Source organism: Anticarsia gemmatalis, chromosome 23 (assembly GCF_050436995.1).
Source record: "Anticarsia gemmatalis isolate Benzon Research Colony breed Stoneville strain chromosome 23, ilAntGemm2 primary, whole genome shotgun sequence".
Taxonomy (NCBI): domain Eukaryota; kingdom Metazoa; phylum Arthropoda; class Insecta; order Lepidoptera; family Erebidae; genus Anticarsia; species Anticarsia gemmatalis.
In genome coordinates, this window is record NC_134767.1 from 9,161,812 (window position 1) to 9,177,081 (window position 15,270).

The following is a 15,270-nucleotide window of genomic DNA, read 5'->3' on the forward strand; positions in this document are numbered from 1 at the left end:
TTTGGGAAAACTGATCAGCGCCCCCTGCTGTATTTTGAAAGAACTAATTTTAATAAGTAATTGAATAGTTAAATCTTAATTAATTTTGCGGTAGTATCGGGTGTAGGAAATTGCGTTACAAATACTATGTCGTGCTTGGCTACATGTACTTATATTTAATTTGCCGACATAGGATGGTTGTTAAAAAATTCAAAACTATATTTTGTCCTACAAAATTAAATGATTAAAGATACAACCTGGAAATATATTAATAACTTACTTCGGCCCGCGACTACATCCACATAAAAATCATTCCCGTAGTAAAAAGGTTATAAACAATCTTTGTATCAAATTAAGTAGTTGCTTACATTAAAATTTAGTAATTTTTCTTGAAAGGGTAACAAACATACCACGTCCTCACAAGATTTCACATTTATAATAAGTATTAGTAATAATAGGTGATAAAATATAGTAGTGATAAAATATATCGCTATAACATTAAGCTACATAAGCCATGAAAAATGAGCATACTTTAGAACAAATAACACAAACACAAAGAATAGCATGTTGCAAAACTAAAAATAGGTGTTGGTTTAGCGATAAATAAAGCGCTGTCAGCAATGTGGCGCGACAACGGAGCCTGCGTCGTCGACCGTCAACGTTCTTTTACAATAAACTACGGTTTTTAGCTGAAAATAACATGTAGGTATTGGTTTTTGGACCTTTTTAATTGCTTTTAAAGCGTATTGGGAGTGTAGGAGGTTGTGTAAAGGCTGCAGGTTCAAATCCAGTAGTTTTTGTGATTCTTTTACGACAACTAACAAAGTTTAATGTCCAATGACAATACTTTAAACTACCTATATAATATACAATACTAGAAAGTTTCACGTTATAATAATCCGGGCAATTCAGCAATACTCTTTTACAAATTAGAACAGACCTTTGCTACTGCTGCTTTTAGTACTTTGCCCGACTCGGGAATCGAACCCGAGACCTCATCATGCAGTCGGATACACTACAGACTGCACCACAGGGGTATTATCATTACTTACATATCACCAACAATGTTAAGAGCGAAACTTGGTTTATATTATAGGTACCTCTACCTATATAGGTACCTTTGAGTATACCTATGTGTCAGATTTTAATTAAAAAAATAGCACTATTTACTACTTAATTAGAATAACGTATTTTTAACCGACTTCAAAAAAGGAGGAGGTTGTCAATTCGAATGTACGTTTTTTTTTTATTAAACTCTAATTTCTCTTCCTTTTCTAACTCACGTAGATCTTATTTAGAAGGAAAGGAACTTCCAAACAGCCTAGCATAGTTAGGTAACCTACTTTTTTAATAAACTAGTCTCAAATATTTAGCAGTTGCCTAAAGCGACCGGCAACCTAATAATGTATGGAGAAGGCAATGTTTGCGCAACATAATGATGTACTACGAGTACGAACCCACGCCTAGGCACTGCCTGAAACTGCACAAGTAAGTTCCAAAGCTTTGCAGTTATTACGTATTGAAATTGAAAGCAATTGCTATCAATCAATCTCTTTTTACAAGGCTTTTTTTTGTTCTAGTAAATTTTCATTCCTGAGATTCTTTTTCAGGCTATTAATCTATACTAATATACTTATACTAATATTATAAAGCTGAAGAGTTTGTTTGTTTGTTTGAAAGCGCTAATCTCAGGAACTACTGGTACGATTTGAAAAATTCTTTCAGTGTTACATAGTCCATTTATCGAGGAAGGCTATAGGCTATATATCATCACGCTACGACCCATAGGAGCAGAGTAGCAATAAAAAATGTTACAAAAACGGGGAAAAATTTAACCCATTCTCTCTTATATGACGCAAGCGAAGTTGCGCGGGTCTAAGCTAGTTATTAATATTAGGCAAATTTAAGCTTCCATAATGGTTTATTTTGATTAAGATGTGGTGACTGGTGAGGCTATGAGTGTAAAAGCCGTCTACTCTAAAGATGTCCAAGTGAAGCCCTATCCTTGACTTAAGTTTAAGGGGCTTAGCTGACATCTTTGATCTGCCTGCCTAATCCTTTTGGGACGGACGGTCTGAGGAGTGACATTCCTTGTAGATCTAATAGGATAGGATAGGTTTATACTCACTACTGTAGGTACCTATGACTGGATTTTCTAGGAGGTTAAACACTCTCGAAGGGTCACTTAGAAAGAAAAATTGCAATCTAAACCTAATTGTCAATTCGAAAATTATAAGGCCTTTCTTTAAAATAAAGCTTTAAACAAAACGACAATTAATTTAGTGGGAGTAATAATTGGGGCTCAAAGATTGAAGGACTCTACAATAATACAGCGGAATTTGCAAATATTCACAAAACACGTAATACCAAAATAACAATAGACATTGTTCGCCAATAAACTACGTAATGAGCACCACAAGCTCTTCACAAGTTTACCGTCAAATTGGCAGAGTCACTGCGGCCGCGTCAAGTGTCTTTCCATCTAAACTGACAAGGGGTTAATTAAAGAGAGAGACAGGCACACACTATCAACACTAGCGCGAGTGAGACGGCCATATTTTGAACAGGATATCCGAATTTCAATTCCCTGTTCGATACTGTCGGGTTACTTGTGATATGTTATTAGTGTTTCGGCAAGTGACGTTTGATGAGAATATGCGTTATTGTTTTAGGCTGTTTGGATGATTACCTTCGTCCAATAATGTCACAATATGGCCGTATTAATTATTGCAGCAGCAATTTGATTTTATGTCAAATCAGATAATTTCTGTTTATAGTTATATTTACATACATTATATCGAGCCTTTTTCCGATAGGGGTAGGCACTAGGCAGAGGCCAAATAACGCTACTTGGTACGATACTTACAAACTTTCCTTGCCTCATTCACATCCATACATCTTATCATACATAGTCATATTGCTTTGTATCAAAGAAAATACAAACACAAAAATAAGGCACAAACCATTTGTTAATCTACTTAAAATCCTATCAACCTCTTCAGTAAGGCTTATGTCGTCAGTAGTTTAACATCGGTAGAGAATCGAGAAAGCAGAATTCGAACCCACGACCTTTCAAACAAGACTTGACATACCGACTTTACATATAATTTCTGAACCACAAACAGAATTCAAACCAGCTACCTACGTTCGTTTAGGCATTGCTTTCGTCAACCTATATTGAAAAACTTGCCTATAGTACATATAATATAAACCCTATTTTAAAACAAATGAATCAAATGAAAATATAGTTTGCAAAATTAAATGTCCAATGTTGATATCGGTACAGGAAAAATACCTGCTTACTTTATCACAAAAAAAAACGTAATACTTATCCCGTAAAATAGATCATTAAACTGTCAATTTTTATTCGGATTCATTACACATCATCTAAGTAGGTACTTAATTGTTTATTGATAAAATCACTTAATACCTAATGGACAAATCCCATCTGAAGAAAAATGAAATTGAGTCTATTTATAGAGAGAAACGATTATAACTCACGCACATAAGCCATTAAGCAAGTAAGGAATGAATATTTATAAAAAAAAAAGTATACTACAACAAACCGACAAACTCACCTTTAAATTGAAATGCATTCAAAATCGTTGAACGTAACGAGAATGCTGCCTTCCCCGTCACTTTGCCATACGTCACTGCAATTCTGTCAAATGATTATACGACCAAATGCGAAATACTCTATAACCCTATCGAATCATTGAAATGTTTTGTTGACCAAAATCAGTTGTGTTATTGTGTTCATTCGTGTTGCTGCTACTGTGCTATTTGTCAATATTATATTCTGTTATCTCTTTTATTGAAGTTTACTCGAAATAACTTACAGTGGCGCGTAATTCATACGCAAGGTAAATAAATCCATACATTTCTTACGCATAACTATCATTTACCGACTAAAGTAAGCGTAAAAACTTCGGAAAAACTGACATTTGTTCGGTAGAAGTTTTAATAAGCAATTTAACTTCTTTATTTTCTAATAAAAGAGTAGTTTTATTGCAATTTTAATTAAAGAGATTGACTTTTAATTAAATTTCGTTTACATTTGAGTAAATTTCGACATCGTAGATATTATATTTGCTTCAAAAAATATTATATAAGTTTAGTCATATTATTCTTAGAAATAGCCTTTCTTGACATAGAAACATAGTAACGTGGCAGTAAACTAGAAACACTATTACCACTAACAACTTTTATGAGTTTTTTAAACTTACTTTTTTTTATTCAATACAATTTTTTTAATGTTCTTTATAGTTTGAATATAAAAATACAATATAAATATGTTTATACTACTTAAAATAATTTTAATAAGTCACCATTGATGACCAACAGCAATAGACTCGCTACATAAAATAAAAATCTAGTTTAAGAAACCTAGTGGATAAATTTGGAACACTGCTGCTTATTTCTTATGGGATACATACTATAAAAAAGCAACCGATCTTGAACTATGCATCTTAATTTTTTAATTAAAAGCTAATCCATTCAGCACAATTTTAATTTTAAAATGATATTCTATCCAATAAGAAATAGACTGTGTGAAATTATCTTCACTTGAACTTGTACGCTTGTTTAATGGAAAAAGGACTTAAGATAAAGTCACTATTTGTCCACTTGTGACCTATTTTTACTGAGTACACAATTCAATGGTACGTGAGCTATTAGCCTATCTCAATCATAACATGATTGTGTGGGCAGTACAATTGACTTCAACACACACTTACACATACACTATATAAATCATGTGTGTATTGCACACACATATATTTTATAGATCATTATTGTGTCTAGTGTATTATTTGTAATACACTACACAATAACATGATACTTAATCATTATAATTTATGTCTGTATTTGTTTATAATCAAATAGTATTTTATATTTCAAAGTATTTATACAGTTTTACCGGAAAGAGTATTCATTCAAATTATGCCATAGGTAAATTAAATTATAGATCTTGTATATTATATTGCCTTGCAATCAATATATCTTACCTATGGCAAAATTTATTGATAGCAAGGCAAAAAGAACCATTTGTAATTTTTATTCTTTTTTAAAAGAAAAGAACTGCTAAAATGAATAGTCAAATAGGTTCCCTATTTAATCAATATTTGCACATAAAATCTACTTGCTTATTCTTTTTAGGGTTCCATACCTAAAGGGCAAAAATAGGAGCCCAAAGAAACATGCAATAGTAAACCCTTTCTGTGCAGGTCTAATTCTCACTTGACCAGTTATTTTCTTAGCAACATCCAACAGGAAATCACATGTACCTATAATAGAATACGAGAATTAACGCGAACACGCATTTTACCTTAAAATACCTTGTTGGTTGCACTAGCCGTGACTGCTCAAGTCAGCCTGCGACCACGGCGAGTGCAACCTGCGCCGAAACGTTAGGTATTTGAAGGTAGAATGCGTGTTCGCGTTAGTTCCCGTATTCTATTATACCTACATTAATCATGCAACGCGAGAGTTTAAAAGTTAGGAAATCACATGACATAGTGTAATACACTGCACTAAATTTTCAACAGATGTTGATTATACCTATCAGGCAATGCAACGGACCATGAACATAGTAGGTAGTCATTAGCTAGCTAGATTATTTGTATTTTTCCTTTATTGTATAGTACATAGGCACCTATGTCGTGTGCAAATATATAACGAATACATATGATGTTCTTTATGTGTTATGATAGCTGTGTTAAGACAATCATCAATGATAGTGATCAGTTGCCATCAATGATCTTTTTGTTATATCAATGAAATATTTCGTAACGATTTTGAACTGAGTAGAAGTGAAAGCGAGTGCAGTTCTCGAGGTTTCGAATTCAATTCTAGACTCCGACAAAATGCTATCGACACTTTTCAAATACTGTTGGAATATGCTTATTATTAGCTCAGAATTTAGTCGCCGAGTTTTTGCAATATACTTGCCCCCTATTACACGGGCCAACATTTAGAGAAAGTGAAAGCTTTATTCAACTAACACACGATGATCATTTAAATAGAAGTCGGCAGAGGTAGTCATTATAGTTAAACAGAAAATAAAGAAAGTAGAAATATATGCGAGCGCTTATTCCCGTGTATAAATCTAAAGAGCTATTATAGGTATATCAGTGTTAATCGAAATTATAAATGTGTCGAGAAATTATACCTATAATAAACATTAACCGAAAACTACTTTTTAAAAAATGCTATGTTTTAAGGAGGTTACTTATGTACTTCTTTATACAAGCAAACATATAAAACGATTTTTAACGACAATATAACAATGACGGAATACTATTTACATTACCACAATAAATGATAATTAGATAGTAAATAAAAGGCATGATTTTATAGTCCAACAACTTAGTAGAAAGCCTTGTAGGCAAGGTTCACGCTATCACGGCTATCAGAAGTATGCAAATTCAGAACAAAAGTGAACCGCAGGATTGGGCCTCTAACCTACTAACGATTGGCGCGACGTTGACACTTCGCAGACGTTGGAGCCCCGTCAACACTCGTTTCAGATAACGGTGGTTTAATACAGCTACTTTATTATGGAAATGCTAAAAATAACAATCTATACTTCTATACTAATATTATAAAGCTGAAGAGTTTGTTTGTTTGTTTGAATGCGCTAATCTCAGGAAGTACTGGTCCGATTTGAAAAATTATTTCAGTGTTAGGTAGCCCATTTATCGAGAAAGGCTATAGGCTATATATCATCAGGCTACGACCAATAGGAGCAGAGTACCAGTAAAAAATGTTACAAAAACGGGGATAATTTTGATCCATTCTCTTTTATGTGACGCAAGCGAAGTTGAGCGGGTCAGCTATTAATAATAATTAATATCATTGGACAACTCACACACGGTCATTTGATTCCAAACTAAGTAGAGCTTGTGCTAATCAAATAAGTATTAGACATACTTATAAATAAATGTACTTCTAAATACATACTTATATTGAAAAATTAACAAATAATTGACCCGGGTGGGATTCGAACCCACCACGTTAATCATTGCGCTAAAGGTGCAGTTGTTAATTATAATCTAAATAAATTGCGCATGCCAAGGCTCTCTACTGACTTGTCAGACTATATGTATGTAGTATCTAAGTATGTATGTAGATAGTAAATAGTAATTACAAGTCGATATAAACAATGTTATCAGTATTTTGAATAGAATGTTAGTTCCACAATCATCATAATGTATGACATATGAATACATGGAAATAAACAAATCAGAACTGTTGAGATTATACAGGGTGTTTCAATACTTTCATTACGAGTTTTTCGTGATTTTTCGTTTCGTTTAGAAATTCGAATTGTCTGTCGTCTGATAAGATATCACAATCGTGCCTTTTAGTTGAGCAGTATTGCACATTATTACTAAATTCAACTGTGTATTTGCCAATCTAGAGAGGCTATCACATATCTCAGTTGACAGCTATTTGAAGCCACTTTGTTGTTATTGATTGTTAGATTATAGTCATTAATACGTTACGTTAAAGCACCGAGGAGACGCCCATATCCAGTTGCGCTCATCGGTCGGTAACCGATCTGTGGGTTAAGCAACCGTTGGCGCGGTCATTCCATAGATGGGTAACCGCCTAGTGGTATTTGAGCTAGGCGTCTCCGGCTTCGGAGTGCACGTAAAAAGTCGGTCCCGGCTGCTGTCTACTAAGATAACAGTCGTTAAGCCATGTCAAAGGCCTTTCGGGCGAACAAAGACACTAGGTTGGTCACTAACCAAACGACAAACAAAAAAAAAGCACCTATGTAAGTACTGATGCAATCTATTTCACGTACATTAGTTGTCAACTGAGATGCGTGATACGCATACAGTTCGGAGGAAAACAGGATTAAAACTCTGAAAAGCGTAGTAAAAACTACACAAAATAAACCTTCTTCAAACGTTATTTGTCAAAGTCGCAACACCCTGTATTCTTTATCGAATTAATCTATAGGCAAACTGGGTGACTACTTATGATAAAGTATGTCTTTCTAGGACGTCCCCTACATTTTTACAATAAAACGTTTAGTAAATATTAGGACAACTAATGAGTTTGATCGCTTAATAACGTTACGCTACAGTTTTTTCACATACGATTGTGTGAAGAGATTCGAAGCGGTTCATGTAAGTTTTAGCTTGAGTTTTTGGTTACGATTTTTAACTATCGTATTTTTTTACACATCATTTTATAAGTTATAATGCAAACTAAGATTATTCCTGGAAGATTGGCCGGAAGAAGCAAGTGACCGAGGGGACTGGAAGTCTAGGGGAGAGGCCTTTGCTCAGCAGTGGGACACAGAAATAGGCTAGATAAAAAAAAAATGCAAACAAGTCTGAAATTTTATGATTACGATAGTTATTTTTTTAAGTTGGCGATTTTACTTTTGTTGTGATACTGAAATATCAACAGTCTATAAAATCTACATTATAATATTTTGTTAAAAGTATGTCTGTGTCATCGCAACTCCGAAGCGGATAGAAAATTTGATTCTAAACTTTCTGTTTATCCAAACTATGTGACACACTACTTAATTTTAAAACTTCTACGTTTCAGTAAACTCAATAATAAAACCAGATTAAAAAACATTTTAGGCTTAGGAATTAACCACCATACACACGCAAAGAAAAGTAACTTTATTTTCTTCCAACGATACTCAATGGACCTTGCTTTCAGTTGCAGGTCCTATAACAATTAACGCACGCAGAGAAAATTAACTATTTCTTCTTTCTAACGATACTAAATGGACTTTATTTATTTATTTATTTATTTCTTACAGCTTACAACTACCATTACAGGTGTACCACCCAATGCGGTAGTTATGCCACAGATACATAATTATTTATAATACTTAGTCTAGTAATTTACAATAATATTATTAATTATAAAACTAACTTATGTATTTAGTTCCAGGTACCTGCTTTAACAATGGCTGATTCAGAAGACTACAGCACATTGAGCCACGTGTCCAAGCTGGTGACGAATGAGCGTCTCAACGAAGCTCTCACCGACTGGTTCAAAGAGGATTATACTTTCACTCATTGGGAGGTGAGAAATTAACGTTATTTATTTACAAGCAGTGATAGCCAAGTCTAGGCCGTTTCGCCGCCGGTTTGACCTGAAGGCAATCAGCAATGATTTTTTGAAGTTTTTGTTTATTTGGAGTAATTATCACTTGTTAATACGGTAAAGGAAAACATCGTAATATCTACTTGCAGAACTAATGATTTCTTTCAAACAGTATTTAAAAGGTTGCTAAGTCTCTAACCCGTATTTGGCCCACGTATTAGATTCGATCTTCTATCCCCTCTTATATACCGGCAAAAGAGTCTTTACCCAGCGACAGTATAAATCACTTTTTGCTTTAATAAAGGTTTTTTTTAATTCCAGTATGTCAGCGAAACAGGCAAAGGCGACTCGTACCTCAGCGAACTAATTCGCATCAGAATCCACGGCGTCAACAAGAAAGGTGACAAGAACTACGTCCAAGTGATACTCAAAAACATTCCTAAAAGCGTCTCCCGAAGACTTACATTTAGAAGTCACGAGTTTTTCAAAAATGAGATCAATTTCTACCAAGTAGTTCTACCAGGGCTACTCGAATTTCAATCTACGAAGACACTCTCGGATCCCTTCAATAAATACGCGAAACTTGTTTTTGCATACTCCGATGGGTGTAATGATGTAGTTTGTTTAGAAGACCAATCCATCCACAATTTTGGCAGCGCAGTTCGCCAAACAGGGATCGACAATGATCATTGCAAAATGACCTTAAAAGTCTTCGCACAATTCCATGCTATATCCTTCGCTATGAAAGACCAGCAACCAGAAAAGTTTGAAAAGTTAAAGAACGCAATTTTCGAAGTATACTACGACGAAAGACTTTGGGACTGGTATATTCGCTTCTGGAAAAGGATTTCTGGAATTGCTATAAACGCTGTCGAAGAAGAGTACCCTAATTCTATTTACGTGGAAAAAATTAAACAATTCTGCGTACCAGAAAGGTATCAAGACATGATCAATGCTGCGACAAAAACCACGAAAACTGGAGTTATTTCTCATGGAGATTCTTGGACTAACAACTTTTTGTATAAATACGAAGATGGGAGGCCTGTTGATACGAAAATTATAGATTTTCAGTTAACTAGATGTGCGACGCCGGTGCTTGATTTGGCTTTTATGATATACGCTTGTACCAGTCACGATTTGAGAGAGAAATATTATGACGATTGGTTGAAGTACTACCATGATGTTTTGTCTAAACAAATAAGGGAGATGGGCAGTGATCCTAATAAGGTGTATCCATGGGAGCTGTTTATGGAGGAAATTAAAAAGTATTCGTATTTCGGTCTAGCGTTCAGTTTTGAGTCGACGCCGTTTATTGTGCTGGACCCTGAAGATGCTGTCAATATGGAGATGGAGGTAAGATGCTGAGCTGTTCAGTTAATAAAATATCATTTAGAAATAGACTAAATCTATCCCACTAGTTTTAAGGCTTAACCGTTCTCATTTCGGGAGACCTCTGTCCAGCAATGGGACAATAATAAGTTCGATTAATTTAATTCGGCTATTATTGCACTACTAGCCAATACCTGTGTCAAATTTAACTACGGTTAAATTTGTTTGGGCTACAATAGATTTCCCATCTCATAATATTTTATTAGAAAAACTTGTTTTTTTTTACGTCACATTTAACTACTAACTAATTAAAACCTTATGCTTACTATTCTTTGCTCTATTCCAGGGTGACGAACACTTAAACATCGACGATGTATGGCAGATCGGTAACTTCAAGACTAAGGAGGGTAGGCTGAGAGAAGCGAACAACGTGAAACACTGCGTTGATAGAGGTTACATATAAACTAAATATTATAGCAAAAATATATACCTATATCATGCTTCCTATGTATTCAAAATAAAATCATTTATTTTTTCAAGTATTGACTCTTATGGTAGTCGTAAATAGATATTTAGACTTACTGAATCTACTATTATAATAGCAATATAAATTTAAAGTCCACTGTCCACATAATCTTAGAGTGAAATTATACTATTACTTTAATAAGGATGTGATAAATATACATATTTTTACTTGTGGTGGTACCTTAGGGTGATTGTATGTGTACGCACAATGATGTTTGCATAAGCGTTGCTGAAAAACATTTCTGTGGCTACAATACACTCTATCTATAGTGACACCTTGAAGCACAACATAAAATTGAGTGAAGTTTAAATATATTTCTAATAATTAAGTATCTTTTTATATATTAAGTAGAATTAACTAATATTATATTTGTATTTAATCTTAAAACTTCGCAATATATCGCAATAATTAATTATTTAATTAGTATTAATTTAAGACAAGTATTTTATATTATATTGTTTCCAATTTATACATGACAGTATTAGTTTATTGCTTTTTATCTAAGAAATCAAAATTAGCCCCAGGGCGGCTGAACAATGCTTTTGGCCTGAAACAGATAATTAAATATTATAATGAGTTAGCCGTATCCTATGTCTTTAGTATGTACATAAATAAAGATATATAATTTTGTATTTTTGATATTATTTATGTACATAATTTTTAAAGAGTATTAATATTTGTTTGTTTTCATTCTAGAAATTGCTTCGTCAAAAGTTTTGTTAAACTCAAACTCAGAAAGGGCTTGATCAATTGATTTCATTCTCGTTAAGGGACCAAAAATGTGAAAAAGATAAACAGATTTTTTAAATTTCTATTTATTTATTAGGCAGATTATACACCAGTAATAGTTTGTTAGTAAGTATGTATGTATTCATATTTTGGATTTAATTTAGTACAATTTTAGCTTTAAGTGCTTTGTTTAAATTTAAATTTTCGAATTATTTTGTCTCAAATAAATCAATTTATTTTTTATTAAATTTATCCTTTAAATAAGCTTAGCTACCATTATTTACTGCGACTCGACTATTTGAGAGTTTGATATAATAAATATACAAATAAATAAATGTTTTTTACTTTTATACTTCTTCCCAAGGAGGCGTCATAAAAATATCAGCCAAATCTCTTTAGACTTTACACTTACAGTATTTTTTTAAGAACCAAAACAGTCAAATATCAACAACATAAAAGTATAAAAGCCTTGCTTAAAATTATTACTAATACGATTATCATCCATTACGATTTAGTTAGTAGTAGTTAGTATTTTTCATTTTAGGTTTTTTCTTTGTACGTTGCGTTGATGTAGTAGTACTAATAGTTGTAGTGGTCGTAGTCCTGCGCCTTTCGTTGTCTGGTACTGAAATTATACGGTAGATGGCGTTAGTTAGTCAGAATACTGAAGAATAAATTCTCACTCTTAGCTTCAGAAAGTAGTAAGTAATAATAATATTAGAAAATAATAGTAAAGCATAACAATCACAAATTAATTAAATAATTTACACTTCGGACTCTTTCATCGAAATTCCTGCTTTCAGCATTTTAGTGCAACGGGACCATTGTGCAGCCCTATCTTTCGAGTCTTTTGCCATTTACCTGGCATTAAGAATATAAATTATATTAGAAATGCCCAACAGCAGTTTGCCTAGGAATCGAGCCCGAGACCTCGTGATCAGCATCGTATACAGAGGCGCAGTGGTTTAGGTCCTCACGCCGCTACCATTGCGTCCCGACGCACGGTCGTGGTTGCGAATCCCACACGAAACAATTATTTGTGCGATCCACAATGTTTCGGGTCTGGTTATAAGTGTAGTTTGTCTCCGTTGTTTGTATGTTTGTAAAAGTCCCCGCGACACAAGAGCACTTCTTAGTGCGGGAGTTGTATTTTTTTTACGATTATTATCTAGTTATTATTTAACAATAAGTATAACATACTTACAATACATAGGCGGCGTCGTCGGCGTACTGCGATTATCAAACTCAGTACTAGTCCAAATATCATACTCAGGGACCCACATGTTCAGGTCTAGGGGTTCATAACCCGCTTCGTTCATGTCAACGGGTCCTCTATACTCGACCGGACCCATTTTGAAGTCTTCATAGTCTAAACCTTCGTCTGATCTTGCTGTATGAATGTTTAAAAGCCTCATACTTTTTTCCTTGCCGTATGCTTTGAGGTCGAAGGTACAGGAATCAGAGAAGAATAAGTCGATTGATATGTTGAAAGATGTTGCTGAAAAGAAAGTGAATACGTTCTAGTTATTGTTTTTTGCGAAAACTGTAAAGTAGGGTGCAATTTTAAGCGTCTACAGTGGTCTTAATAAACCTTAATGACATTATTGAGATAATTTTAAAATTATTGGTTCTTCCTTCAGAAAAAATATACTAGTACTTATAGTTATTAAAAATGGTGTAAGATGTTTTATTTTATTGTTGTTTTTATTTTGTTCAAATATTTGACGACAGATCGCTCCGTGAGAAACAGAATGAAGGTAGCTACTTTTTATTTTAAACTTGCCTTTTAAGTACAAATAAGGTACTTACCTTTGTGGAGTTACACTGCTCTTATACTGCTATCAATTCTTTTTTAGCCGTTCAGCTGAGCTCATTAAGAACGCATTCACGATATTATTGTTCGTTATCACATAACGTCTCGACGATGCAATTAAATCCTATATGTATAATAACAGGCGCGTTCAATTTTTCTGACATAATATAATAATATGTTAAATAAACTTACTTCGATGCTCATAACAAGGTTGTTTGTTAGCAGCTCTAGGACACATGTGTCGTACGTTCATCTCAGCTGTTCCCGCCGCGTTTAACATCCGTAGAATCAAACAACTGTACTCTACGTTCTGGTATATCGTTAACTAGAAACAAAGAAGAAACACGCTGTTATCTCAATGTCATACTATCCATATAGGACGACTTCTGGATAACACAAACCTACGGATATTAAGTATACATATAAGTAACTTCTATACTTATCCTACACACGTGACCCCCTGTAAGTTACGGTCTTATCCCATTCCCATTTCGTGTCCTAGGTGTTTCTGTGACATAATTACTGGGCAAACATCTTCCTCATAGCTAATTCATCTTCTTTATCTTAGGTCGGGAAAAAATCTTTTCGCAGTATAGTATGTATGAACTTGTAATAAAATCTTTTCTCTACACAAAAAAAGCTCGATATTTGGGTACCTCACGAGCTCACTGAAAGAAATCTAATGAACTTGTACTCATTTGTGATTCTTGATGCCAAAGAGATTTTATTACAAGTTCCTACATACTATAATGCGAAAAGACTTTTTCCCCGACCTTATACATATATACTTTCATACTAAACAAATAATATATATTCTTAGTAGGTACATAGCTGACAGAGAGGTTTAAAATATAGGTTACCGTGTAAGTCAATCTCTTGAACTGCACGTTATCAGAACTCAGTTGTATCTGGTCTCTGTAGATCAAGTTCACCATGTCTTCCTCGTCGCAGTCGCCAAACTTCTGCGTTGTGGAACCAGCTGGAAATATACAACGACAATCTATAACTCCTATAGTTATTAACATTTATGAACGCATATGAGTCAGCCGTTTCATGTCTCGCTGTTTATGAAATAAGTAGCAAATAATCTTACTTTAAAAAAACAGTTCTAAAATAATTAAATAACATATACTAAGCTCATCACCAGATTTTTGACTACGAGTCGCAGCGAAAATCTTCTTACTTCACCATTTTAATCGGTAGTGGGTAAAAATTAAACCCTCGATCTGCTTTCGCTAATGATTAAGTAGGTATTTCGCCTGTGTGCCGTTGAGATATTTTCTTCGTTTCCGTTCCCAAGAACCACAATATTTATGGAAAAAACTTACATCTCAAAACAAATTGTCGTTGATTAATCCTGGATATAGTGACTCTGTTGAACTGATCCAAGGTATGTTGCAGCCAGGGCATGTAGCTCATCATGTCTAAAAAACGTGAGGGTGCGCCGCAACCCGGACCACGGACACCTAAACCTAGCTGAAGGAATAATTTAAAGTAGATAAGTGAAAGAATTGCTATAAACTTCGAATGATATTACTGGACTAACCCCCGGTTTCTGAGGTACATTTAGCGGTAGTTTATCTATTTAATAGTGTGTACACTCACATAAAAAAAGCTATTGAATAGATAAACTACCGCTAAATGTACTCCGAAACCAGGCATTATTCTTTATGAAATAGGATTAAATAATGCCTTCAGATCCGTCCACTTTTTTGCTAGAATGTAGCCTATGCCTTCACCAGTTAGTCAACAATTCGCACATGTGTTGATCGTGGTTTCTCAGTCGGTAGTGAAATAAATCGCCATAAAAAAA

At 34.0% G+C, this 15,270-nt stretch overlaps 1 protein-coding gene across 2 annotated transcripts; it reads left to right on the forward strand.

Annotated features, from left to right (window-relative positions):
* Positions 1-3,711: 3,711 nt before the first annotated feature.
* On the forward strand, positions 3,712-11,973 carry LOC142983171 (uncharacterized). 2 transcript variants are annotated; one of them, XM_076130049.1, is made up of 4 exons: positions 3,712-3,842; positions 8,899-9,039; positions 9,382-10,413; positions 10,736-11,973. In XM_076130049.1, the coding sequence occupies exons 2-4, from the start codon at positions 8,920-8,922 to the stop codon at positions 10,850-10,852; spliced, it is 1,269 nt and encodes a 422-aa protein (XP_075986164.1). In that variant the 5' UTR covers positions 3,712-3,842; positions 8,899-8,919; the 3' UTR covers positions 10,853-11,973. The 2 variants fall into 2 exon arrangements, with proteins under 2 accessions (XP_075986164.1, XP_075986165.1); XM_076130050.1 differs by lacking the exon at positions 3,712-3,842 and adding an exon at positions 8,007-8,117.
* The last annotated feature ends 3,297 nt before the right edge of the window (positions 11,974-15,270 follow it).

What these genes read in the sequence shown, in the direction of transcription:
- LOC142983171 (XM_076130049.1), top strand. Translation starts at nt 8,920, where the DNA reads ATGGCTGATTCAGAAGACTACAGCACATTGAGCCACGTGTCCAAGCTG. An exon ending in ATACTTTCACTCATTGGGAG is followed by an intron (nt 9,040 to 9,381) that starts GTGAGAAATTAA and finishes TTTTAATTCCAG; the next exon opens with TATGTCAGCGAAACAGGCAA. An exon ending in CTGTCAATATGGAGATGGAG is followed by an intron (nt 10,414 to 10,735) that starts GTAAGATGCTGA and finishes GCTCTATTCCAG; the next exon opens with GGTGACGAACACTTAAACAT.